The sequence below is a fragment of the Setaria viridis genome, chromosome 9 (assembly GCF_005286985.2).
Source record: "Setaria viridis chromosome 9, Setaria_viridis_v4.0, whole genome shotgun sequence".
Taxonomy (NCBI): domain Eukaryota; kingdom Viridiplantae; phylum Streptophyta; class Magnoliopsida; order Poales; family Poaceae; genus Setaria; species Setaria viridis.
The window spans coordinates 8,842-33,569 of record NC_048271.2 but is presented as its reverse complement, the minus strand read 5'-3'; the positions used below and the strand labels follow the sequence as shown (position 1 = coordinate 33,569).

Genomic DNA, 24,728 nt, shown 5'->3' with positions numbered 1-24,728 from the left:
GCATCGTGCCGGCCCAAAAATCGTGCCGGGCCGTGCTGGCCCAGCGTGCCGGGAATGCGGCCCAGGCCCGGCACTATCGTCGTGCTGGGCTGGCCCGAGCACTATTCCCCTCGTGCACTATTCCCCTGGGCAAAAGAAAAAAAACGCATGCCTGAAGCAACTAAACTTGTGGCCACATTTTTTTTTAATTGAGGCATCTGTGGATCCAACTGTGCACGGAGCTCTACTTGATCCAACTGAGGACCAAGCATTCCTTTACACACCAACAGTTCTATGACTTGTCAAATTACTGCCTCAGCAAACTAATCGCAATGTTTCTGCTTAACCATGGACTCCCTTTCCCACTGGAACAGGCTAGATTTTTCAACATCATCTAGTGACAGTACCGAAAATTCCGGCAGGGAGGCACTGAAGGCATTAGAAAATAGGATCAGGAGGCTTCGGCACGCCTGCTCCTCTTCCAAGCGCTCCATCTCGCGGCGCAGCAGGATCCTTCCAGGGTTGATAGTAATGCCTGAAGATGAATAAACATTAAAAAATTCTGCAACATACAGACGTCCAGCGCTTGTGTCATCATCAGAGAAGCGTATAAAAATTGAACAGTCTACATTCAGAGCCCATACCATCTCCATGAAGGATTAGATTCAGCAGGACACCGTATCTTTGAGCAAAGCATTTCAATCTTTCCATGGTTGTCGGCCAGGTGCTTGTTCACTGCTTCAACAAGGTAAAAGGAAAAAAATTGAATGAGATGCCTCGTTACTCCAGCAAGGAGACAACAAAAGCACAAAGACAACCTACAGTTTATAGACTAATTTAGGTTCATCCAATCTCTTTATGATCAGCATTAGAATGCAGCAAAGTCAGAAGTGTACCTTGCTTACTGGATCTGTCAAGAAGCAACAAGCAAAGAGCCATCACAACTGATGGCAAAGAATCACTGTTCTTTTGCACATGGTCTTGAAGGTATAATATAATGACAGGTAGCGTATCATTCGCACTGCAACTTTCTACCGTTTCAACCCTTTCATACGCATCGTTCAAGAAAGAATGAAGAGTTCCAAGACTGCTGGTGCTCCGTGCAAGATCTCCACTCTTTCCATGAGAGATGCTGGATATCCTCCCAAGTATTACAGAAGCCACTAATAAGCGCAAAAGCTTGACTCTTTTGAGGATATTTCCAACATAGACCTTTGGTTAGAGTACAACCAGAAGATGTTTGAAGTTGCCCAAGAAACAACCATTATATTCTTGACTTATCCTGTCAAACAAAATAAAGATTTACATAACATTCCATATATCCTTGGGCAGAAAAACAACTGCTCGGTAATTTGTACGCATAGATAAGATTACATTTTTCATGATGCTAATCATTATCTATATAAAACTTAAACATTCATGATATGTATACAAATAATTATAAATCCACGAAATTTCAAGCAGATCAATATTACAAAAAAGGAACATAAGGATTACACAATTTTAGATAATCAAAATAAATTAACATTGCTAAAAATGTGCTTTTAGTGGCTAGTGATTACAGGCAGTACATGAATAAACTACCATTTCAGATAAAATTGGCATAGGACCATTCATAAGAATGGCATCGATACCAAGTTCCATTGTAAACTTATGCTCTGCACTTCTTGAGCTGCCAACGGTAGCTTGGCACAGATTAAATACACCATGGAGGGACAAGATAAAATGCAGTTAGTATATCTTCCTTTTCATAAACAACCTCATTGTTGATGTAATCACACTAAACACTGAAGTCAATAAGGGAACATTTCCTTTCAATAATTTAGCATTGTTAATTAGAAGGACACAAAGGTCTGCTGATATCACCAGAGAGTTGCTCAAGGGCAGATTCTTGGAGCCAATCTGTAATTAGTCTTGATGATATCAAATCATTGACTACCTAAAGAAAGCAAATCAAGTTACAGATTAATGATTTTAAAATTGCTTCGCAAATCTGCCCCAAACCAAATACCTTCAAAGCTAGAAAAACTTAATTTATACACAAGTAATGTCTCCGGACCACAATAAGATGTCTGACAACAGATGGAAGATTTATGACACACCTAGGAAGTCATGATGTTGCAGAAAAGCCATACACAAGAACAAGTGACTCGATCATTTTTATCCAAGGTAATTCTAGCATTCAGATGAAAAACACAACAATTGACAACAATAACACAGTTGTGCCAAACCTATCCCTTCATAAAAAGAATAATCAAAGAAAATGTGGGTTTCAGCAACTGTTTGCTATATCAAAACTGCTCAGAATTTTACTAGAATAGTTTGATTGCAGCGTAGCTAACTGTCTCAAAAGACAAAAGCATAACAAACAAAAAAGAAACCTAATATGGAGCTGAAATGATGAATCCATAAATTTGGTAAAAAAAGATTAACGTCCATAAACCAATTAATAAGGAGGTTGCTAATATTCCATCTGTTCCAACTCTAATATGATGAATTACCCACAAGGGTGTTTATATAACAATAGCATAGTGAGTTTGACTAAATGCAGAAAATTTACCAAAATAACAGATCAATATATCCTATATGATATATCAAACAGTACTAAAGCAGTGTTCTGCATAAATAAAATGATAGTATAATCCTCATGTTCATCAACAGAACTTTCATGGAACAATTAAGGATTGCCAGTTGCAGTGAAGACTCATGCAAAAAGATGACAGATCATGTGTTTTATCCCCCCCCCCTTTTCTGAAGGGGCTTGCAGTAGAGCAGAAAATAATTTATTACCAGTATTTTACCTCCAACGTTAACTCAGTTACTCTAGAACAGGAGCTTTCAGCACCATCGGATCCTTCAATTGAAATAACAGAGGATAACCACAACAGAAGGCCAGACTCTTTCGCTAGATGATGAGCTAGAACTGGCAGCTTGACACACCTCTTCAACATCTACAATGCAAAGCAAGCATATCAAATGGACATATATGTTCGAATATCTATGCAGATACTAGATCCCAGGAACTCAAATTCAAATGCACTAAAAAACTACAGAATTTACCTTAAGGACTAAAACCTTCGATTCAGAATCTGAAACAGGTGAAGAACAGAACGCAAGAGCAACCTATAAGACTCTTCCTCTCTTGTATATTTTGGCATCATCAGCTAGGTTTGATCCAGCAGATAGTAACTGAAGCATCCACAAACGTTCAGCTTTAAAATGAACTAAATTACTCTACAACAAGGTTGGAAATAAAAGAATGCTCTGCAAAAAGAAAGAAAAAAATCATATACTAAAATACCATACTGTTCAATACACACTCCAAGATAGTTCATATATGCAAATAAATAAAAGAAGAGTCACCTGTAGACTGGCCGAGGTGGAATGCGTTAAAAAATTGCTAATGGCAGTGAATTGAGCATGTGAGCTATCCAGTAGCGTCAAAGATGCTTCTGCAGCAAAAACAGTAATAATAGAAGGTATCCTCTGCCACTGTTCGGATATTCCATTTTGAAGATATGTCAAAAGGAGTTGAAGCTGCCACGTTTCCTTGCTTCTCTGAGAAGTCCGTAAATATATGAAAATAGCTTTAAATATATTTTTCATGTAAGGATAACAGATACAAAATACTATACAAGTGCCCTTTGCACTCAAACTGCTCCTAGAATGTTAATAAGAATAAATGTTTTGACATCATACAAATCAAATAAGCATAAAAGCAATTACATGTGAACAACATTAACCAACAAAGAAAATGTAAAGTCTGAATGGAATTTTAACAATACTGATGCAAGCATGTGACCGTTATTACGAATGCTAGAATTTGAAACATACAGATACAAGCATGTAGATTAGACAATAATATGTTCACTGCGTGAAGCTAATTTGTCACATGCAAAATCTAACACAAGCAGATAGGAATAATTAATAAGCAAATAAACCAATCAAGACAACATGTAAAATTTCGAGGTTAATGAAATAGCATGTACCTCAAGGGATTTTTTAAATGCTCCTAGGCATTCATAGCCCAACATCCTCAATTCTTGATCAGGAGATGCTATACTAACAAGTGTTATTGCAAGCAGCCCTAATCGAGCAAATTCGGCAGGCTCAATGTAACCAATAAGAAGGGTATGAAATGGGATCATAAATCTGAACTGCATCCATTCTTTGAGACGTTTCCTGCCAACCAGAATTAGATTGAGGAAGGCAAATGAACCAGATTCAAATAACATTATTGTGAAAGCACAAAATCTAGAATGACGCCCAAAGTTCATTTGACACTATTATTTTACAAAATTACCTCGAAGCTATCAGTAAAGTTCTCCAGTTGAAGTTGTTCCAGGGAGAAAGCAGAAGCCCTTGAAGACCTTTTATAGCAATATAGCAAAGCTGTCTTTGCACAGAGCTTGGAATGAACGGGTATGTTCTCCCGAAAGAGTGCCCTTCTTCTTTCAGTAATTTCTGCATTCTCTATGTTCTGTGTATCTGATTTTGAAACATCAAGTTTCAGTTCTTCTCTGAATTTCAGAGCTGCAGATCCCCACAGGTGGTCCTCTTCAGTAATGGTTCTGCACTCAGTTGATTCTATCTCATTCATGAGATGAAGTATCTCCAAATCTGTTTCACTAAGAGTTGCATCATAAATAGACAAAAGCAAGAAAACCAATTCTCTTGATTCCCTCAATTGGCTATTGTTCTGTTTCCGGCTCTTAATATCATACAATACCCTTAGTAATCTGATGATTTCAACTCTTCCCTTTTCTTTGGTACAAAGTTGTGGTTTGTTTTCTTCCAAGAAGAATCAACTAAGCAATGTATTTCTCCAACAAGCAATGTATTTAACCAGTCTACCCCCAAGTACAATTCCAACAAACAATCCATTTTCTCCTAAGCCTGTTTCAACTAGTGCTTCACCATTCAACTCGTTTAACAGTACAGTTGCAAGTTCGAGCCCATTCACATCGTCCACTAGTACCACAATGTTCGGACAGACAGGTGTTTCCCCATTTCAAGCAAGTAGCTCACCATCTTTGTTTGCAAATACCACTCCTTTTGCTTCATCAACGTTGTTTGGCACATCAACTACGAATAATCCAAATCCATTCGGCACCGTCTCGTCATTGGCTAACACGCAATCGGCCCCACTATTTCAACCTGCCCCAACATTTGCACAACCATCAAGTACACCAGCTTTCTCCTCTGGAAACCTATTTAGCACACCACCTGGCAGTCTGTTTGGCAGCGGACCTTCACCTTTTTCAACGGTGAGCATCTCTTGATTTTTTTTCTTTTTCCATATTATTGACTATATAATTTTTTTATCATATTTAGTTCTTTTTAATGTCTAACAAGTTCATTTTTGCTTCTTATCAAGCCAACATTTCAGACATCTGCCCCTGTTCAAACGCCAAACACATTCTCCTTCCAACCTCCAACTCAACCAGGTCAGTATTTTGTATGCAAATTGTTCACTTCTGTTTATAATCCATATCTTCAAAAACCAATCTTGGCTTCTTAATTTTGCGGAAATGCATGCCTTCATGGATACTGCAGCTTCTACAGGTGGTTTCCCTGGTTTTTCCAACACTGCTAATCAGGCCCTCATTGGACAACAGTATGATCTTTTGCTACTTCTCAATGTGCATGATCTTTTTCCTTTTTTAATAATTTCGTCTTGATGGTTGAAAACACTTATTACATACAAGAAGGGGAAGGAATTATGTTGCGATCAGTCTAATGTGGAGATGGACGGCGTAGGCAAAGAAGAAAAGTTCTTGAATGGTTCTTTGAGCAACTAGCTTATATGTGATTACTTGGAACTGCTATATTGTTATTTTATCTGTAGTCTAGGAACATGGTTTTAACTTGGACATAATTACCCTCAGAATTTGCAAATGAGTTTCCGCAACACAAATTACTGTTTTTCGCCTGACGTAATACATTATTTATTTTAACTCAGTGTATCCTGTTGCATTTTGAAACAGATCTCCTAGCCAGTCCAATATGGTCATGCAGCCTGCTCCTGTTTCAAATCCATTTGGGACACTTCCAGCAATGCCTCAGATGTCCATTGGGAATGGCGGATCTTCTCCTTCAGTTCAATATGGAATATCAAGTCTGCCGGTTAGTCACCGCCCCCCAGCTTTTATAATTGTTTTTGTAGAGCGGATGGAAGCTACAGTAGCAAGATGGTTGTTGTGCATTGGGAATGTTTGGTACTAAGGGTGCTATGAGTTTGTGTGATTGCAACATTTTGGTGGTTTGCAGGTTGCTGAGAAGCCTCTTCCGACTAGAACATTGTCCATTGGCTGATAAGACTGTCAAGTCACCAAGCAGCAGTTATCTGGTGGAAAATGGCCAGCAGCATGAACCCAGTCATCATGGGAATGGGAAGGGTACTTCAGTTGAGAGGCTGTTGCCTAAGCTCCCGCGGGAAGATTACTTCACGGAGCCTAGTCTGGAGGAGCTTGCTGCTGGTGAGCCAGGCTACTGCAGTCGGGTGAAAGACTTTGTTGTGGGGCGCCATGGCTATGGCAGCATCAAGTTCCTGGGGGAGACAGACGTGAGGGGCTTGGGTGAGGGGCTGAACAAGGCTGCGGAGGTGACTCTTCTGAACATCAAATGCATGAACAAGAAGACCAGGGAGCAGTACCGAGCGGGCCCGCGGGTGGAGAGGTACAGGGACATGCTGATGATGAAGGCGGAGGAGCAGGGCGCGGAGTTCGTGTCCTTTGACGCAGCCAAGGGAGAGTGGAAGTTCAGGGTGAAGCACTTCAGCGCCTACGGGCTCTGGTGAAATCCTCCTGATGCTTTGGATAGATGGACGATGAAATGATTTTCTGGTTACTATTTTTGTAACGTTTGGAGGTGTAGGAACAAACTTGCACGCTGTGCATGGGGTTTTGTTATGCTTGTTTTTTGTTCATGCTGTCGGTGCTGTAGAATGCTTTACCCTGATGAAAAAAACAAGAATGCTTGCCAATTCCCCCCTAAAAAGGGAAAAACGCTTTCAATTTTTTTTACATGAATTCAAAAACGAATGCAAAGTAATCTTCAGTTGGAATTGAGAGGGAAAACCAAACTTGAGGCCCTTCCTTGGGGGTGGGTCTTGGCCGGGTTGACCCCTTTACCTTGCTTGGCACCCATCAGTGATTCCGCCTTCGCCGCTAAGCAAGAGCACGCAAGCGATTGCTTTCTTTGGGTTGCATTCAGATTCAGATTGCTTTCTTTGGCCAGTCACAATCAGATTGCTTGCATTCAGATTCAGCTCAGAGTTTCGATGGCGGCGGGGTTGCTGTCCAAACGCGTGGATCGGGAGGACCTCGCCGCCGGGGATCACATCTACTCATGGCGGGCCGCCTACCTCTACGCCCACCACGGTAATCATGCCTGCCTCCTTTCCTTCAAACCGCCTCTGCTGCTGCTGCTTGAGGGATCTGACGGTGTTCCGGCGGCCAATCCTCCACCACCAGGGATCTATGTTGGGGACGAGATGGTCATCCATTTCACCAGAGCTGCCGGCCACGAGATTGGCACGGGCACCTTCTTGGATTCCTTCCTCTTCAGCTCCTCCGCCTCGTCGTCGGCGGCGGCAGGGGGCCAGTGCCAGCGATGTGGCCACCTGGTCAGGCCTGACGACGGAGTCGTCATGTCCTGCCTCGACTGCTTCTTGCACGGCGGCGGCCTCTACCTCTTCCACTACGCCGTCTCGCCGGCCTTGTTCCTCGCCAAGGCGCGCGGAGGGACCTGCACCCTGGCCGCCTCCGACCCCGGCCACGTCGTCGTCCACCGCGCCCGCTACCTCCTCGACAAGGGCTTCGGCGCCTACTCCCTCTTCAAGAACAACTGTGAGGACTTCGCCATCTACTGCAAGACGGGGCTGCTCGTCGAAACCGCCTTCAGCGTTGGCCGCAGCGGCCAGCTCGCATCCCTCACCGCCGCCTTCAGCGCCGTCGCCTTGTCGCCGCTGCGTTTCCTCACCACCAGCGCCCCCGGCCTCGCCATTGTCACCACCGGCATGTACTGCGCCGGCCGGTATGTCTCGGACATGGGCGTTCGCCGGGATGTGATCAAGGTCCCTGTCCAGACACTCGTTGCGCTGACCACTCCTGCTGCTACGGAGGAGGCAGCCTGCTCGCTGAGAAACCATCCACTGTAATGTCAAATTATTCAGCAGGCTTCTTATTATGTCTGTTTGTCGATCAATTACACAGCCTTGTTATTCAGTATGATGTGCTACATTATATCAATTGATGTTGGATTCACAACTACATATGAGTTGCCATCAAGGCTAGTTTACCAATTTCATCAGCTATAAAAATACAAATCAAACTACAGCTGTTCCAAAGGAGCCGCCGTAGTTTCTAACCATGTTCTTTCTCGATGGCATTCCAGCAGCACATCCTCTTCGATGCCACATTCGTTGACGCCTCGTATGATCTTGAAGTAGCCATCCTGCAAAGCATTACCGATTGCTCAACACATGATACTGCATTTCAAAGAGTCATTTTGATAAGCCAGAAACTTACATCACCCCAGCCTCTGTTCCACTGATTTGCAAGAAGCTGAAAAGCAGAGAGGATGAAACAAAACAACTTAGGGGCTGGCCTCATTGTTTGACAATGCACATAATAATATGGTGATCCAACAGCATACCCAGTAATCTTCTCCAGAATCATTCCCCATCCAATCAACTTGACGGCATGGCCGCCCATCATGCCACCGGTAACGTGCTTGTATACTCCAGATTTGTAGTGGGTGAAGTCCTGAGAGATTTTTGCATTGTCAAATCCGAAAAACAGAAGTGAATCCGAGCCACTTTTTCGATCGATGATATATTTTCAAAGACTAAAAATGATCTCAAATCACAGTACTGTCTATACTTGATTCGTTTGTTTGGTTCGTACTCTTTCCCTGGCTCTGCTTTTGTCCCGTTCTTCCTCAGCTTTTATTTAGACAGCCTTTCTAAGATTTAGTATTTTGTGTTTGTCCTTCCAAAGTAATACCCCCCATAGTCCTCGGTAACTACTGCTAAAAAAAAATCTGTTGAGAACATCGGTACAATGTAAGGAAAACTTAAGATAAGAAACTGGACATTACCGCATAAACTGTGAAACCAACTTCTACGAAACCATTTAGGTAGACCTCTGACATTATGTCATCTGGATCAGAATTTATTCTGTACGCATTGACACTGAAATGCTTCTTTTCATCCCAAACTTGGTTATGCACCTTGCATTTCTATTCACATACTGGTGTAGGATAAGCAAGTTCGCATCTAGGATGATTGCAACCAACTCGATTGAAATATGGATCGCACTGCAAAAGAGTGTAATTGTTAGTCTTCTCTATGCATAGCAGGCTAAAAATAACTGTTCCTCATGCATCAAGTACCAATCCTGAGTAATTCGACTGGCCCAAACCCACCAAAATAACATTAATATTCAGCCGGCCCCAGACGGCCACCAAACCCTAGCGCGACTCCCAGTCCGCCCTCCGCCGCAGCTTCCTCTCCCGAATCCCCCGACTCCCGAATCGTCGTCTCCTTCTCTTCCCCTCCCTCCCCTCATCTTCTTCTTCTCCCCCCTCACACGGCCGCACCGCCTAGCGCCCTAGGGCGTGTTTGGATAGGATTCTATGGGCGATTCTAGTCATTTTAATCGAGCAAACCACACAAACGCTATGATTCTGGTTCGATTCCATGCGAATCGATTCCCCCACCAGCGAGCGAAATAACTGCGCGAGAGAATCGTCCCTCCTGTTGCTTCGGCGAAAATCCCACGATTCCGCACCCCTCCCCTCCCTCCCGCAACCCGCCTTCGGCCCCAGCTCCAGCCCCCAGCTCCCTCGCGCGCCCCCAGCTTCAACCGCTGCTCCCTCAAGCGGCCCTCAGCTCCGGCCGTCGCTCCCCACTCCAGACACCGCTCCCTCATGCGGCCCCCAGCTCCCTCGCGCGCCCCCCAGATCCGGCTGCCGCTCCCTCGCGCGGCCCCTAGCTCCGGCGTCGTCGGCGCACCCCCCAACTCCCTCGCTGAAGCACCACATGTGGAAAATTGTCGGTGTTGGGGACGAGGCTGAAGCATCGGGAGAGGCTTTGTGAAAAAAATCGACAACACCAAACGCTTTGCTTCTCCTACTAGTGATTCTTGAGGCAGCGCCACAAGCTTCTTGGAAATCAATTCACAGAGAAGCTGAAACAAACACGCCCCTAGACTCCCGTCTCCCCCCTCATCTTCTGATCTTCTCCCAGCCCTGACCTCCTTTCCCCCGCCGCCACGCCTTTGCCTCGCCCACACCACCCCACCCCACCCCTCGTCCACGGCCGCCTCCACGCATCACCCACGCCAATCCCGGTCTCCTACACGACCGGTGGCGGTGGTCCGAGCTCTCCAAGAAGTAGGACGAATCATATGCGAACCCGGCTGCCGAGCTCTCCAAGAACACGGCAAGGCTCATGCTTAGATTGGATTTTGTGTAGATCTGATAGGTTCGTTCTGCTTCTTAGATTGTGGTCGTGCGATTTGTGGGGGATTCTAGGTCCCGGATCTCGATGGTTAGGACTCATGCTTAGGTTGAATTTTGTGTAGATCTGATAGGTTCTGCTGCTTAGATTGCGGTGCTCGTGCGATTTGTGGGGGATTACAGGTCCTAGATCTAGGAATTGCAGTGGTGCTTTTGGGCTGTCCGTAGTTGAGGTTGTTCTCATGATTTGCATATTCTGCTGTTGCTGCTACTAAGCATGCATGCTCCACACTTTTGGGCCTGATGGTTAGGACTCATTGATATGGCAGGGGTTGTTCCCAATCTTTCGATGAGAGGAGGGGTAACTTCGATTTGGGGGTGGAATCAACGTTGGCTGTCCGACTACAACAATCACAGTATGCTGCGCCTTAGCAACAGGTACACCGATTCCGACGTTGGCTGTTCTTGCCGGGCCAAGAACACCCTTGAACCTGCTAGCAATCGAGAACAAGCAAGAACAAGATGAACAAGCAAATAAACCCACGGATCTGAACCAAATGAAACCTGAATCACGAGTTGGGGTCTTGAATCAAGCAAATCGGGTGGTCTAGTCGACACACGCGTTCACTAGGAAGTAGCAGTAGCTAAACTTGCATCTAAACAAAACCCAAGTTCATCCTGGTGGCTGCTAGATGTATTTATACATGGGAAACAACAAGGAGGCGTGGGAGGGTGTAAACCCTAAGCTGGAAAGGGCCCCTAGTGGGCTGCACGAGATATAAGGGTTTCAGCCCAAGACTGGAAGGCCGAACATCTCTTTGTCAATTCTGCTCAGCTCCGGTGGAATTTCGTCATAAGGTTGGATCCATCTGAAAGTGAACTTTAAGATCTTTCCAATGAGTACTCATATGCCTCAAACAACATCCGGAGTTGAGAAATATTACCATGTCAATTTGATGTTGCCTGGCTGTACGAACTTGAAGTCTGAACTTGATGTCCGATCTTGTGCTTTCTTATTGTGTGATCTTGATGCCCAAACTGATTGGTTGATCCATTAGGCTCCTCTCCATCATTCCTAATAATAATAAAATCATCACAATGACTTAGTAGCATCCAATTCTGAGATGAGGGTTTATGGACAGCGAGGAATGAGTTAACATGATAATTTAGCTCTCGTGCATGGGCTCTTGTCATTGGTCCTTGCTGCGTAGTAGGCGTGGTTGTATCATTGGAAGGGATGTCCTCATCACTCATGTTTAGGTTGATTTTTGTGTAGATCTGATACACTACTAAAAAAAACCCCTCTAGATATGTTGTAGTAGTAAGATATGTTGTAGTAGTAACTGTCGGTGTTTTATACCGGCAGCCTACCAAAGGGGTACCCGAGGTAGTCTATTTGTCGATGGGGATCGTCGGATCTGGAACCGGAAGGTAAAAGCGAGGACACAAGATACGGATTTATACAGGTTCAGGCCACTAGAGTAGCATCCCTACATCTTGTTTGGGTGTTGTATATTGCGCCCTGCGCTTGGGTGTTGAGGTATGAGGATTTGCCCTCATGTTGTGCCTGCCGATCTAGGTACCCTTGCTCTCCTTTATATACTTCAGGAGGCAAGAGTACTAGTCGGATTACAAGGAGTAGTCCTAGTAGGAGTATACGGGACTAGTCCTAGTCGGATTACAGGGGAATCCTAGTAGGAGTCCGACTTCTTCCTTCCTTATGGGTACTAGGGATCTATCCCCGACAAGCCCCCGAACGCTTCATAGTCGAATGCAGCAGTCTTCGAGTAGTTTTAAGATCCTCGTCGAGTAGTTCTGGTGTTCTTTGAGTACTTTAGCTTGGTTGAATCTTCAAAGTTTCTCGAAGCTACCATGAGGCTATGATGCGCTCAAAGCCTTGATCATCTTGATATTGTAGTCTTCATATATGGAGGGCGGCGAAAGTCGCACTTCATATGGAGTAGCCCCCAAGCCTTAGGTTGATTCGTAGAATTAGGCTGAGGGTCAAAATCTTTAATTTTCTTCTTTTAGCTTAAAAAAGTTTTGGGTGTAGTTTATTAGCCCCTGAGCCTTAAATGGATTGAATAATCAACTCAATGATCTTGGATCTTCACTCAAGTCATCATCCGAGTAGTCTTGTGGCGTCAAGCCCCCGAACTTATGCGCCAAGTGAGCTGTAGGAGCCATGTCGGGTAGTTTTGCGGCGTTCAGCCCCCGAGCTTGGAAGGTAGCCGAGCTGTTTTGGAGATACTCCAAGTAGTGATTGGTGCTTAGCCCCTGAGTTCAAGAACTAGTCTGTGCTTTTGGAGATATACTTAGCGTCCTGGAGCATCGTCGCCGAAGCTTGATCTGAAAGAAAAGATGCATATATTATGTAGCATTTTTGTAGGATATTGAAGCTGCTGAAATTTATTCATTGATAAATATAAATATTGTGTGTCATGCTCTTGTTTCAGTCATACTCTTCCTGAGTAGTTAGCCTGTTACGTTTTAGGCTCTCAGTCCCCGTTTAGCCGTAGCTGTTGCATGTGTGAGAGCTTTGTCTCGTGTACGTGTATGGGCACTGCTGTGTGCACAACTGAGAGCTTGGTCTCGTGTATGTGTGCTAGCATTTGGCGTCACAGGTGCACCCGAGGCTTTCACGAGTTAAGGCGTGTTCTGCTCGAGAAGAGTAGTGACCTTAAGGCAAGACAAAAATGAGTAGTCAGCACTGCGATAAAAAGAGCGCGCGATTGCACGCAGGAGTTTGCCGCCCTCCGGCAAGTATAGCGCGTGTTGTGCGCAAGAGTTTGCTGCCCTCCGGCGAGTAGAGCGCGTATTGTGTGCAAGAGTTTCTGACGAGTAGAGCGCGTGTTACGCGCATGCGGAAAATAAGCCGGAAAATAATTAGAAAAGTGACTTAGCTCGATTCGTGGATGATTATCGACGAAACTGTGGCGGTCGTCGATGAAATCGCGGCGGTTGTTTTGATGAAGCCGACTAGTCGGGTTCAATTCCGACTAGTTATTGATTATCCCTCGACTAGTTTTTAGTCGAGACGGAGTCGACGTAGCCGTCGGCGACTTGATGCAGCCGGATGTCAGGGTGGCAGTGCTCGTCCGCCAAGTAGTCGAGATGAGTAGTCGAAATAGATTGTCATCAACTGGTTTTCTAGTCGAGACGAGTAGTTGAGGTTGTCGTTGATGAAGCCCCAATGATTGTTGGTGAAGCCGACTAGTCGGAGTCGATTCTGACTAGCTGTTGATGGTGTGAAGTCTACTCCGACTAATTTTCTAATCGAGACGAGTAGTCGAAATAGTCGAGGTTGTCCCTGACGCGTTGGCTTGCGGACTGTATGTGTCGCCGCGCAAGCCAAAGTCTTATCTGGTATGAACTTTAGAGTGCACACAACATCAACTTGAACCCTTCTGGTAGGCCTCGTGTGCGTGTAGTTTTTTGCTGAATTTATTTCCCGGCCATACAGGAAACCGCGGCAGCAGCAGCTGTGAATTTTTCTTGACGTCAACTCTGTCTCCGTGTTTGTTTCTTTAGTCGCCAGTGTATGAATATGTGAGACATGGTTATCACTATAACCAGCCCTATACTGTACGGTAATAGGTAAGACACAAGACTTAATTTTTAAGAAATGAACTCCCTGATGTAATATTCTAATCAATTACGCCATAACAGGCTCTGATGGTCTTGTGGCAAAGTAGCTGTTCATCAGGGCCCTAGCAGGTAGCAGCAATCTGCAATCTGTTATGGCGTTATTGATTAGAATATTGGTTCTGTAACATGCCATTTATTGCTAAGTTACCAAAGGTCTTCAGTAATATTGGTTTAAGATTTTGACTCTAGCATTGTATGCACATATCTGTTAGTTCCCTTAACTTAATTTTGGTACAACTAGCATAGGAGAAAATGCGACACTACTCAATGTGACATTGTGATCCATTTGGATGTTGAAGTACCTTACTGGTTGTCCCTGTTAATATGTATAACTAATATATTGCTATACTGTCTGGTAATAGCTAAGATACAAGACTTGATTTGTTGATTTAATACCATGGTCAAATACATGTTGAATATTCAAGCTGCCACATGATGTTAAATTTTTATTACTATTAGCATGTACATAGTATTTTTATTTTCATCGACTTTCAATACCACATATCCTCATTCCAGGCAATTCACTGAACAGCATGGACGCACCTCTGCCCTCGCAACCGGAGGCAGCGGCAGCGGCGCCGCCGCCCTCGACCTCAGCTTCTGCTCCCTCTCCAGCGCCACCACCTAACCCACCGACTTCCGCCACCTCTGCAGCACCCTCTTCCGACTCCACCATCACCACCCATACCCCGAACCCGGGTACTGCAGCAAACCCCGCTCAAACTCTAGAGGCCCCTGTTCCCAGCCCCGCTGCTGCGCGGCCGCCGCCGCCGCGAATGAGGCCTCCTTACACCCACCTGGCCTCGCCAATCACGATGTCCTCAGCCTCCTCTGCTGCCACAGCTGCTGCCTCCTCCTCGGCTTCCGTTCTGTCCTCTTCCTCCTTGGCACCCCCTGTGCCAAGGGGAGGGGTTGTTATTGGGGTGCCTGCGCCGTGTCCCGCACAGACGCCCGCTGGTTACACCGGGTTCGTGCCGCCGCCTTCCCTTGCCCACCAGTTTGGATCGATGCATCGTGGCCTTGACCTGCCCCCACCGCCATCTTCACAGGTTTGCATTCCCAGTCGATTTCATTTTTATGCTACTATTTATGCACAGATTGTTGAAATGTAGTTTTGCTCTAGGAAAACCATGGCTAGTAAGTGTTAGGCTATTAGCTTTGGTGGTTTCCTCTCACTAGTACCCATGACTTGTGGGGATTAGATAAGAGTTGCTTTAGTGCTGTTCATGTGCCTGAACCTTGATTTGTAACTCTTGTTGGGTTTCAACTCTAGCCTACCCCAACTTGCTTGGGACTGAAAGGCTATTGTTGTTGTTGTCGTCGTCGTTGCGTTATAATTTGTCCTGCCTGCAATATCTGGTGCTTTTCCATTGTCAGTAGATTGCATCCTTTGCCTGTGCTTTTGACTTTACTGAAGATTTCTTATTATTGATGGCCTCCAGTTTAGGCAGCCTTCCCCTGGAATTCAAAATATTGGGATGGTTGGATCCCTTAGCACATCCCAGATGCGATCAGGAATAATATCTGGTCCGCAGCAGCCAAGACCTGGCCTTCCACCATCAACAACTCCAATTCCATCTGGAAGCCAAATGCCCGGATCACAGGTAAGAAACCTTTCCAGTTTAAAAGCAATGAATAATGTACTTCTAGGTAATTCATCATTCTGTTTAAGTTATATGGGATGCACCATCATATATCTAAATTCTAGTCATATAAAAGTTACATTTTTTAGTATCCAAGTTAATGTAGGCATAAATTGCATATTCAATTTATTTGTCATGGGATGCCATTGAAGTTCACTTCAAATTTGGATTTATCAGTTATCAATCTACAAATGTGTCACCTGACTTTGGTTTGTTGCAATTGTTTTCATCTAATTGTATCACCTAAGTGGTACTAGCACCTTAGTTCCTTTTGGTTAAGTTCTATTCTGCCGTCCCATGTACAAGGGAATGCTCTCATTATTCATCCCAATTCATGTCACAACCTCTGCTTGATAAAATTATTTTCCTGCAGAGAACCCCCTCCCATGCTTTAATGAGGCCGATGTCTGTGAGTTCTCCTTCTCCTTCCCCTGCGTTACAGCAAACTCCACAAAATTCATCAACATTTAGACCGCAACAAAGGCCACAAGTTCCACAACCAAGACCACAACAATCTGCACCTGTGACTCCACATCAACAGAATGTAATTTCAGCACAGCAGCAGCAACTACCACACAATCAGCTTTTGCAGCAGCAGCAGCAAAAGCAACAGCAGCAAAGTTCCTCGCAACAAACTCAACAGAATACAACACCCAAAAATCAGCAACAGCATTCTCAGCAGCAAGCTGCTCGTACTCCAGTGACAATGACACAGAAGCCTGATTCGCCTGCTATAGCAAAAGCTACTGTTTTGCAATCTGTGGATACAGCTGCAACTGATGCAAATGTTAGTGAAACTGGCACTCGACTACTCAACAAGAGAAGCATACATGAATTAGTTGCACAGGTATGTTTCTTTTTCTTCAATGTTGTTTGAAAAGGACATGGTCCTGCATTTTTCCTCTTCTTCTCTCTTAAATCTCGACCATGTGATCAGTTTGCACCTAGGTTCATGTAGTAAGGTCCAGTGGGTCTCTGGGTTCTCTCAATTTATTTCGCATATCCATGTTTTGCTAGGTCTGTAAAGTGCCTGTGGAAGTCATGGCAATTATGTAACAGGGTCCACTACATCTCTCTGGTTTTCCTCAATTCATCTTGCAAGTCCATCTTTTGCTAGCTCTGTTGTCGAAGTTGTGGCAACCAACACTTTGGTAGTTCAATTATCCTTCTATAAAACTCATAAGTAGAGCCAATAGGCATGTTTATTTGGTAATGTGGAGATGACAATTCAAATTTATATGGTTACAGGAGCAAACTTAAAGGATACTTTATCGCAGCATATCCTGCTTCATCATCTTAATGTTGCGAATAGTGAACAATAGACATTTGTTGGTACTTGACAGATTGATCCTAACGAAAAGCTGGATCCTGAAGTTGAAGATGTTCTTATGGACATCGCTGAAGATTTTGTTGAGTCTGTAAGTTATTCAACGCTCTGCTTTAGGATTTTTTCCCCCTAAACAAAGCTTACTTTTGGAAATGTATTTTCTTTTAAACAAGAAGAATAATAAACAAAGATTTCTTTTGGAAGTGTATTATATTTTCAACAACATGAAGAAACCAACAAAGCCTTTCAATCTCAAGCAAGTTGGGGGTACATCTATTTTTGGTTGAAACTATAAGTGCTCACTCACATTTTTCTAAATTCTGTTATCTTATGCATCCAGCATCCTAAGGGTGCGTGCATTGATTTCAAGATATTTGTCTTTCTTGGCCTATGTATTCATATTTATTTTGATGCCCAGCTTCCTTGGTATTATCAACTTAGTTTTGTTTTATCTTTTAGTGACTAAATATTTCTGTGTAGTTTTCCTTGAAATGCTAAAACTCCTTAGTCATTCCAGGGCTTAAGGGCTCCTTAATCTTCATTTTTCTTTCAATGTTTTTGTTCTCTTGCTCATAAGTATTGTTATTGTAGATAGGAGATCATACCATTAGATGATTGGCAAATGAAAAATGCTGAAAGTTTTAATCGTGTATCATTTTATCTGCATGCCATGATATCAATTATAACTTGGGTCCCTTTCCAGTGCTAGTTTAAGTTTCGTATGCTGATGATTGTTTTAAGCAGGTCACTACATTTGCTTGTTCTTTAGCAAAGCATAGGAAGTCAAACACCCTAGAAGCAAAAGATGTACTCCTCCATGCAGGTGATTCCATTTTGTTTTATCTTGTAGACTATACGTGATGCTACCCTTTTAGGCAACCTTTAAAATGCTGTTATGTTATAGCTTAGTGTTCTCCAATGCAGAGAGAAGCTGGAATATCACCTTGCCAGGCTTCAGCGGGGACGAAATCAAACTATACAAGAAACAGGTAGTTCATATTGTACATAGTTATTTCTCCTTAGTGCTTTGCTTTCAAATTTCTTCCTGTAGTTATTTTCTTCTTTGTTCATCTTGTACTAACCTCCTTTAACTTGATGATTTGCAGCACATAAATGATATTCACAGGGAGAGGCTTGCTCTGGTACCCACCTTTTTTAAGTTTTCAGCAACTATCCATCTAATTTCATCCATGATTGGGCGCATGTAGCCACACATCTTCCATCTTATGTTGAAACTTAGGAGCATATTCTAGAAATTATTGTTGTTATTGGAAACAGTCAATTATAGCTATTGGATTGGCAAAAATCCTGTTAGAGAGGTTAATATAATAGCATAGCAGGCTTATTCGCCTGGGCCTTAGGCCCGGTGCTGCACTTGGCCCTTGGCGCACCAGTAGATTAGGATAGGCACAGGGACATCCTACGGTGGTGATACTTCTATAAACCTACCTAGGTCTTCTCTGCTTGTACCCTACAGCCATCAATCAATCTACTATTGTTATGCGCCATAAGCCCATAATCTCGATTACAATTCCAACCCTATCGAATGTTGTTTAATAAATAACCCTTGTGCCTGAACATTCATCTGACTGTTGAATCTGCTATACTTTGCGTTGGTCGCTTTGTTTCCATTTTGTGCTGATGTATTACTCTTTTCCTTCTTGTAAATCATCAGATCAAGAAGTCAATGGCGACTGACACAAAAAAACTCCACCCAAGCTGCAACGAACCAGAAAAATCAGACTCCCAAACCACCTGCCCCTGCTTCCCCGTGAAAGATGTCTGCAAACCTTTGGTGTTTGCGTCTGTTGTACTATGAACCGTTGGTGGCAGTATTGCTACTGTAGTAGATGTGTTGCAATGATTACATGTACAGATGATTTAGTCATCGCGGGTGCCTCGTTAGTGTTAATACAAGCATTGTATGGTTAAATTTTGGTTAGCTGTCAATGCCCTCCGTCCAATACAGTTTTCGTGTTGAGAAATTATGAATCCTTTGTATTCGTCAATGATCTCATGCCCATATCTGTTCTGTGTTTGGCAGAAGTAGCTGAAGGAGCAGCGTTCAGGGGCGTACACTGCTTGCTTCTGTCTGTCAATACAGTCAAATCTATCATCATCAGTTCCTGTGTCGCAATTGCTCCCATCCATGCATGTGCCAAGAACTGGTAAATCTCTTTGTGATCCCAAAGTCACCGGCATAGACTATAGACACACCCAATGCAATAAATAACTGGAGCAGCTGGGTCACACAGCCCAGTAGCAAGTGACATTTCACTGATACAGACATGCAGTGGTCGGCCTGACGCTCTCGAGCGCCAGGCATTTCGTTCTGGGAGTACGTGGGGCGGGCGCAGCAGCAACACCAACCTGCCAGCGAAACCTCGGCAGGCAGCAACTCAAACCCTCCTCGAGGTCGTCCCCGCCGGCTCCTGGCGGCCCCGCGACGGTCGTGAGAATTGGCGGTACACACCGAGCCATCCATCACCTCTCACCAACACCGAGGGAGGCCACCGCACCCGCTACCCTTGGAGCCGCAGCCTGCAGGAGGATAGGATTTTGAATCATATCCTACACCGAACATGGAACATAGGACGGGCTGATATGATGCTTCCTGATCGCCTGACCCCCATTGTCTGTTGTATGTATACGCAGCATCGCCCGTGATGCAAAATTGTAGATAGCAGTCTGCCCGAAAGTGTCGTGTCACAAATTGATCTCGCTTTAGAAGCTAGGTTAACTGCATTCGCATGCAATTTGCAATAGCCTTTGCTCCCTTTCCACAACTAATCCAGCCCGGCCGTGGTTTTGCAACTTCTTTTCCGCTACTAGTGATCACTGGTCAGGCACTGTGTAAATTTTCTAGGCGCACTTGGGCGTTTGGCAATCAAGTTGAGAACCAACTCGCAGGTGCTTTTTCCGCCTGCTCGTGTCCCTCGCAGTGGCAACACGATGAAGAGCTTGTGGAGCGCCGCAAATAGCATAGCATCAATGTTAGAGCTGCTAATGCCTGAACGGGAGTGCTCATTCATAATTATGTAACACAACATATGTAACCACAAACCCTATTCTCCTTTCTTATATGATATGGCAGTGCTCCTGCCAATTTAAAGTTCAAAAAAAAGCATTGCAGATGGCCCCAGCCCGCTTTGATTGCGCATAATAAGCGGGTCATTAGGCGGATCGTCTGTACTGTCAGCCACACGATGAGGGGAATCCAGTCATCCAGCAGCCTCGCCCTGGGCACTCTGCCTGCTGCCGGGCGCCGGCACGTGACCGGCCGGCGATCCCAACATGCACGTCGCCATCCAGTCCTTGTGGCCTGGTCGCCGGATCCTAATCGAGCGGGCCATTCGTCCAGACGCCTGGGACACCTGTGGGCAATTTCATTAGCACCAATTCCATTGCACACCAGAGTGACCCGTTCTCAAAATGGCGGTTAGTACCGGACAAAACCGGCCAGCGCTGCGCTCAACTGCCATGGAAAACAAGGCAGTTGATAATGACGAGCCCGCCCCCTGTTTCTGTGATGAATGGTGGTGGGTTCGTGTCGTCTCCGCCGCGTCCTTCAATCACGGATTCACGGCTACTAGCTCCTCCTCTCCTGCTCTCCGTGCGCGCCCATGCGCCATGTCAAGATGAGAGGAACACGCCCGCGGTGAGCTCATGTGCAGGGGCTGTTGGGAAATGCGTGTATGCTACTCGCTAGCACACAATAAAATAACCGTGAAATTGGCCTCTTGACCCATTTCCGGCCATCAAAACATGTGCTATAGGTCAGGTCACGGGAGTACGAAAACGCCACACCGGCCACCGGGCTCGAAAACGTGCGGGATGGACCGAAGACGTGAAAATGGCCTCTGAACCTATTTTCGACCATGAAAACATGTGCTATAGGTCACGGTAACCCGAAAATGGCCACATCGACCACCGGGGTTGAAAATATGGGGATGGACCGTAGACGTGAAAATTGCCTCCGGACCTATTTTCGGCCATGAAAACGTGTGGTATAGGTCACGAGTGCCCAAAAGCTGCCACACCTGCCACCGGGGAGGAAAAACATGGGGGATGACCGCAGACGTGAAAATAGCCTCCGGACTCGTTTTCGACCATGAAAATATGTGCTATAGGTCACGAGTGCCCGAAAACGACCACACCTGCCACCGGAGTCGAAAACATGGGGGATGACTGAAGACGTGAAAATGGCCTCCGGACCCATTTTTGGCCATGAAAACGTGTGTGCTATAGGTCATGGGAACCGGAAAACGGCCACACCGGCCAGTGGGGTCGAAAACGTGGGGGATGGATTGAAGACATGAAAATAGTGTCCGGACCTATTTTCGGTCATCAAAACGTGTGATATAAGTCACGGGAGCTCGAAAACGGTCACACCGGCCACCGGGTTCGAAAACGTGGGGGATGGACCGAAGATGTGAAAATGGCCTCCGGACCCGTTTTCGACCATGAAAACATGCGCTATAGCTCACGGGAGCTCGAAAACGGACACATCGGCCACCGGGGTCAAAAACATGGGGGATGGACCGAAGACGTGAAAATGGCCTCCTGACCGATTTTCGGCAATGGAAACGTGTGGTATAGGTCACGGGAGCTCGAAAACGGCCACACCGGCCACCGGGTTCGAAAACGTGGGGAATGGACCGAAGACGTGAAAATGGCCTCCGGACCCGTTTTCGGCCATAAAAACGTGCGCTATAGGTCACGGTAGCCCGAAAATGGCCACAACGGCCATCGAGGTCGAAAACATGGGGGATGGACCATAGACATGAAAATGGCCTCTGGACCCATTTTTGGCAATCAAACATGTGCTGGTCGCGAGAGCCGAAAAACGGCCACACCGACCACCGGAGTCGAAAACGTGGGGGATGGACCGAAGATTGAAAAATGGCCTATGGACCCATTTTCGGCTGTGAAAACATGACCTATAGGTCACGGGAGCCCAAAGATGGCCACACCGGAAACCGGGGTTGAAATGTAGGGGATGGATTGAAGACGTGAAAATGGCCTCCGAACCCGTTTTCGGCCATGAAAATGTGTGCTATAGGTCACAGGAGCCTGAAAATGTCCACACCGGCCACCGCGATTGAAACGTGAGGGATGGATGGAAGACGTGAAAATGGCCTCCGAACCCGTTTTGGGCCATGAAAATGTGTGCTATAGGTCACGGGAGCTCGAAAACGGCCACACAGAGCACTGGGGTCGAAAACGTGGGGGATGGATCGAAGATGTGAAAATGGCCTCTGGACCCGTTTTCGACCATGAAAACATGCGCTATAGCTCACGGGAGCTCAAAAACGGCCACACTGAGCACCTGGGTCGAAAACATGCGGGATGGACCAAAGACGTGAAAATAGCCTCCGGACCCGTTTTGGGCCATGAAAATGTGTGCTATAGGTCACGGGAGCTCGAAAACGGCCACATCGAGCACCGGGGTCGAAACACATGCGGGATGGACCAAAGACATGAAAATGGCCTCCGAACCTGCTTTCGGCCATGAAAACGAGTGCTATAGGTCACGGGAGCCCGAAAATGTCCACACCAGCCACTGCGGTTGAAACGTGAGGAATGGACCGAAGACATGAAAATGGCCTCTGGACCCATTTTGGGCCATCTAAACGTGTGCTATAGGTCACGGGAGCCCGAAAATGTCCACATGACCACTGCAATTGAAATGTTTGGATGGACCAAAGACGTGAAAATGGCCTCCGAACCAGTTTTCAGCCATAAAAACGTGTGCTATATGTCACGAGTGCCCGAAAACGACCACACCTGCCACCGGGGACGAAAAACGTGGGGGATGACCGAAGACGTGAAAATGGCCTCCGGACCCGTTTTCGGCCATGAAAACGTGTGCTATAGGTCATGGGAGCCGGAAAACGGCGACACCAGCTAGTAGGGTCCAAAACGTGGGGGATGGATTGAAGACGTGAAAATGGCGTCCGAACGTATTTTCGGTCATGAAAACGTGTGATATAGATCACGGGAGTTCAAAAACGGCCACACTGGCCACCGGATTTGAAAACGTGGGGGACGGACCGAAGATGTGAAAATGGCCTCCGGACCCGTTTTCGACCATGAGAACGTGCGCTATAGCTCACGGGAGCTCGAAAACGGACACACCAGCCACCGGGGTCGAAAACATGGAGGATGGACCAAAGACGTGAAAATGGCCTCCTAACCCCATTTTCAGCAATGAAAATGTGTGGTATAGGTCACGGGAGATCGAAAACGGCCACACCGGCCACCGGGTTCGAAAACGTGGGGGATGAACCGAAGACGTGAAAATGGCCTCCAGACCCGTTTTCGGCCATGAAAACGTGCGCTATAGGTCACAGTAGCCCAAAAATGGCCACAACGGCCACCGGGGTCGAAAATATGGGGGATGGACCATCGACATGAATATGGCCTCTGGACCCATTTTTAGCAATGAAAACATGTGCTAGTCGCGGGAGCCGGAAAACGGCCACACCGACCACCGGGGTCGAAAACGTGGGGGATGGACCGAAGATGTGAAAATAGCCTACGGACCCCATTTCGGCTGTGAAAACATGACCTATAGCGCATGTTTTCATGGCGGAAAACGCATGCGGAGGCCATTTTCATGTATCGGGTCCATCCCCCACGTTTTTGACCCCGGTGGCCGGTGTGCCCATTTTCGGGCTCCCGTGACCTATAGCACACGTTTTCATTGTGCAAAACGGGTCCAGGGCCATTTTCACGGCTTCGGACCATCCCCCATGTTTTCGACCGCGGTTGCCTATGTGGTCGTTTTTTTGGCTCATGTGACCTATAGCACACGTTTTCTTGGCCGAAAACGGGTTCAGAGGCCATTCTCACGGCTTCGGGACACTTCGGGACATCCCCCACGTTTTCGACCCCGATGGATAGTGTGGCTGTTTTCGCGTTCCCGTGACCTATAGCACCCATTTTAATGACCGAAAACGGGTCCGGAGGCCATTTTCACATTTTGGTCCATCCCCCGTCGTCAGGCTCCCGTGACCCGCACATGTTTATATGGCCGAAAACGCGTGCGGAGACCATTTTCACATCTTTGGTCCATCTCCCTCATTTTTGACCCCGGTGGCCTTTGTCGCTATTTTCGGATTCCCGTGACCTATAGCACTCGTTTTCATGGCCAAAAATACATCCGGAGGTCATTTTCACGTCTTCGGTCCATCCCCATCGTTTTCGACCCCCGTGGCCGGTGTTGCTATTTTCGGGCTCCCGTGACCTATATCAGACGTTTTCATGACTAAAAACGTGTCCGATGGTCATTTTCACGTCTTCGGTCCATCCCCATCGTTTTCGACCCCGGTGACCAATATCGCTGTTTTCGGGCTCCCGTGACGTATAGCACATGTTTTCATGGCCGAAAACACATCCCGAGACCATTTTCACATCTTCGGTCCATCCCCCACCTTTTAAACCTCGGTGGCCGGTACCACTGTTTTCGTGCTCCCATGACCTAGCACATGTTTTCATGGCCGAAAACGCGTCCGGAGGCCATTTTCACTTGTTCGGTCTAGCCCCTACATTTTCGTCCTCGGTGGCCGGTGTGGTCGTGGTCAGGCTCCGGTGACGTATAGCCCACGTTTTCATGGCCGAAAATGCATGCAGAGACCATTTTCACATCTTCGGTCCATCCCCCA

At 46.0% G+C, this 24,728-nt stretch overlaps 3 protein-coding genes, 2 long non-coding RNA genes and 1 pseudogene across 5 annotated transcripts; 4 read left to right on the top strand and 2 right to left on the bottom strand.

Annotated features, from left to right (window-relative positions):
- Positions 1–287: 287 nt before the first annotated feature.
- Positions 288–1,291, bottom strand: LOC140221438 (uncharacterized). Its single transcript, XR_011897219.1, has 3 exons — positions 876–1,291; positions 624–714; positions 288–514 (listed from the first exon to the last, which is right to left on the bottom strand). It is a non-coding gene; the product is annotated as an uncharacterized lncRNA (long non-coding RNA).
- A 3,548-nt stretch (positions 1,292–4,839) lies between these two features.
- Positions 4,840–6,300, top strand: LOC117836552 (nuclear pore complex protein NUP98A). Its single transcript, XM_034716006.2, has 5 exons — positions 4,840–5,246; positions 5,357–5,426; positions 5,536–5,596; positions 5,967–6,105; positions 6,250–6,300. Exons 1-5 carry the CDS (start codon positions 4,962–4,964, stop codon positions 6,292–6,294), a joined length of 600 nt encoding a protein of 199 aa, XP_034571897.1. The 5' UTR covers positions 4,840–4,961; the 3' UTR covers positions 6,295–6,300.
- LOC117838609 (nuclear pore complex protein NUP98A-like) lies at positions 6,299–7,028 on the top strand (the record flags this gene model as incomplete). The annotated part of the gene is made up of 1 exon (XM_072291012.1): positions 6,299–7,028. A coding segment is annotated over one exon (480 nt), but the record flags the coding sequence as incomplete, so codon positions are not given.
- Positions 7,029–7,058: 30 nt separating this feature from the next.
- On the top strand, positions 7,059–8,254 carry LOC117836551 (protein LEAD-SENSITIVE 1). Its single transcript, XM_034716005.2, has 2 exons — positions 7,059–7,361; positions 7,455–8,254. The coding sequence occupies exons 1-2, from the start codon at positions 7,262–7,264 to the stop codon at positions 8,138–8,140; spliced, it is 786 nt and encodes a 261-aa protein (XP_034571896.1). The 5' UTR covers positions 7,059–7,261; the 3' UTR covers positions 8,141–8,254.
- A 96-nt stretch (positions 8,255–8,350) lies between these two features.
- LOC140221482 (uncharacterized) lies at positions 8,351–8,681 on the bottom strand. Its single transcript, XR_011897285.1, has 3 exons — positions 8,638–8,681; positions 8,511–8,546; positions 8,351–8,436 (listed from the first exon to the last, which is right to left on the bottom strand). It is a non-coding gene; the product is annotated as an uncharacterized lncRNA (long non-coding RNA).
- Positions 8,682–14,624: 5,943 nt separating this feature from the next.
- On the top strand, positions 14,625–18,836 carry LOC117839881 (transcription initiation factor TFIID subunit 12-like; annotated as a pseudogene).
- Positions 18,837–24,728: the final 5,892 nt, after the last annotated feature.

Coding starts and splice junctions, on each gene's coding strand:
- LOC117836552 (XM_034716006.2), top strand. CDS start 4,962: ATGTTCGGACAGACAGGTGTTTCCCCATTTCAAGCAAGTAGCTCACCA. Junction 5,247..5,356: donor GACCTTCACCTTTTTCAACG/GTGAGCATCTCT, acceptor CTTCTTATCAAG/CCAACATTTCAGACATCTGC. Junction 5,427..5,535: donor CCAACCTCCAACTCAACCAG/GTCAGTATTTTG, acceptor TGGATACTGCAG/CTTCTACAGGTGGTTTCCCT.
- LOC117836551 (XM_034716005.2), top strand. CDS start 7,262: ATGGCGGCGGGGTTGCTGTCCAAACGCGTGGATCGGGAGGACCTCGCC. Junction 7,362..7,454: donor CTACCTCTACGCCCACCACG/GTAATCATGCCT, acceptor CTCCACCACCAG/GGATCTATGTTGGGGACGAG.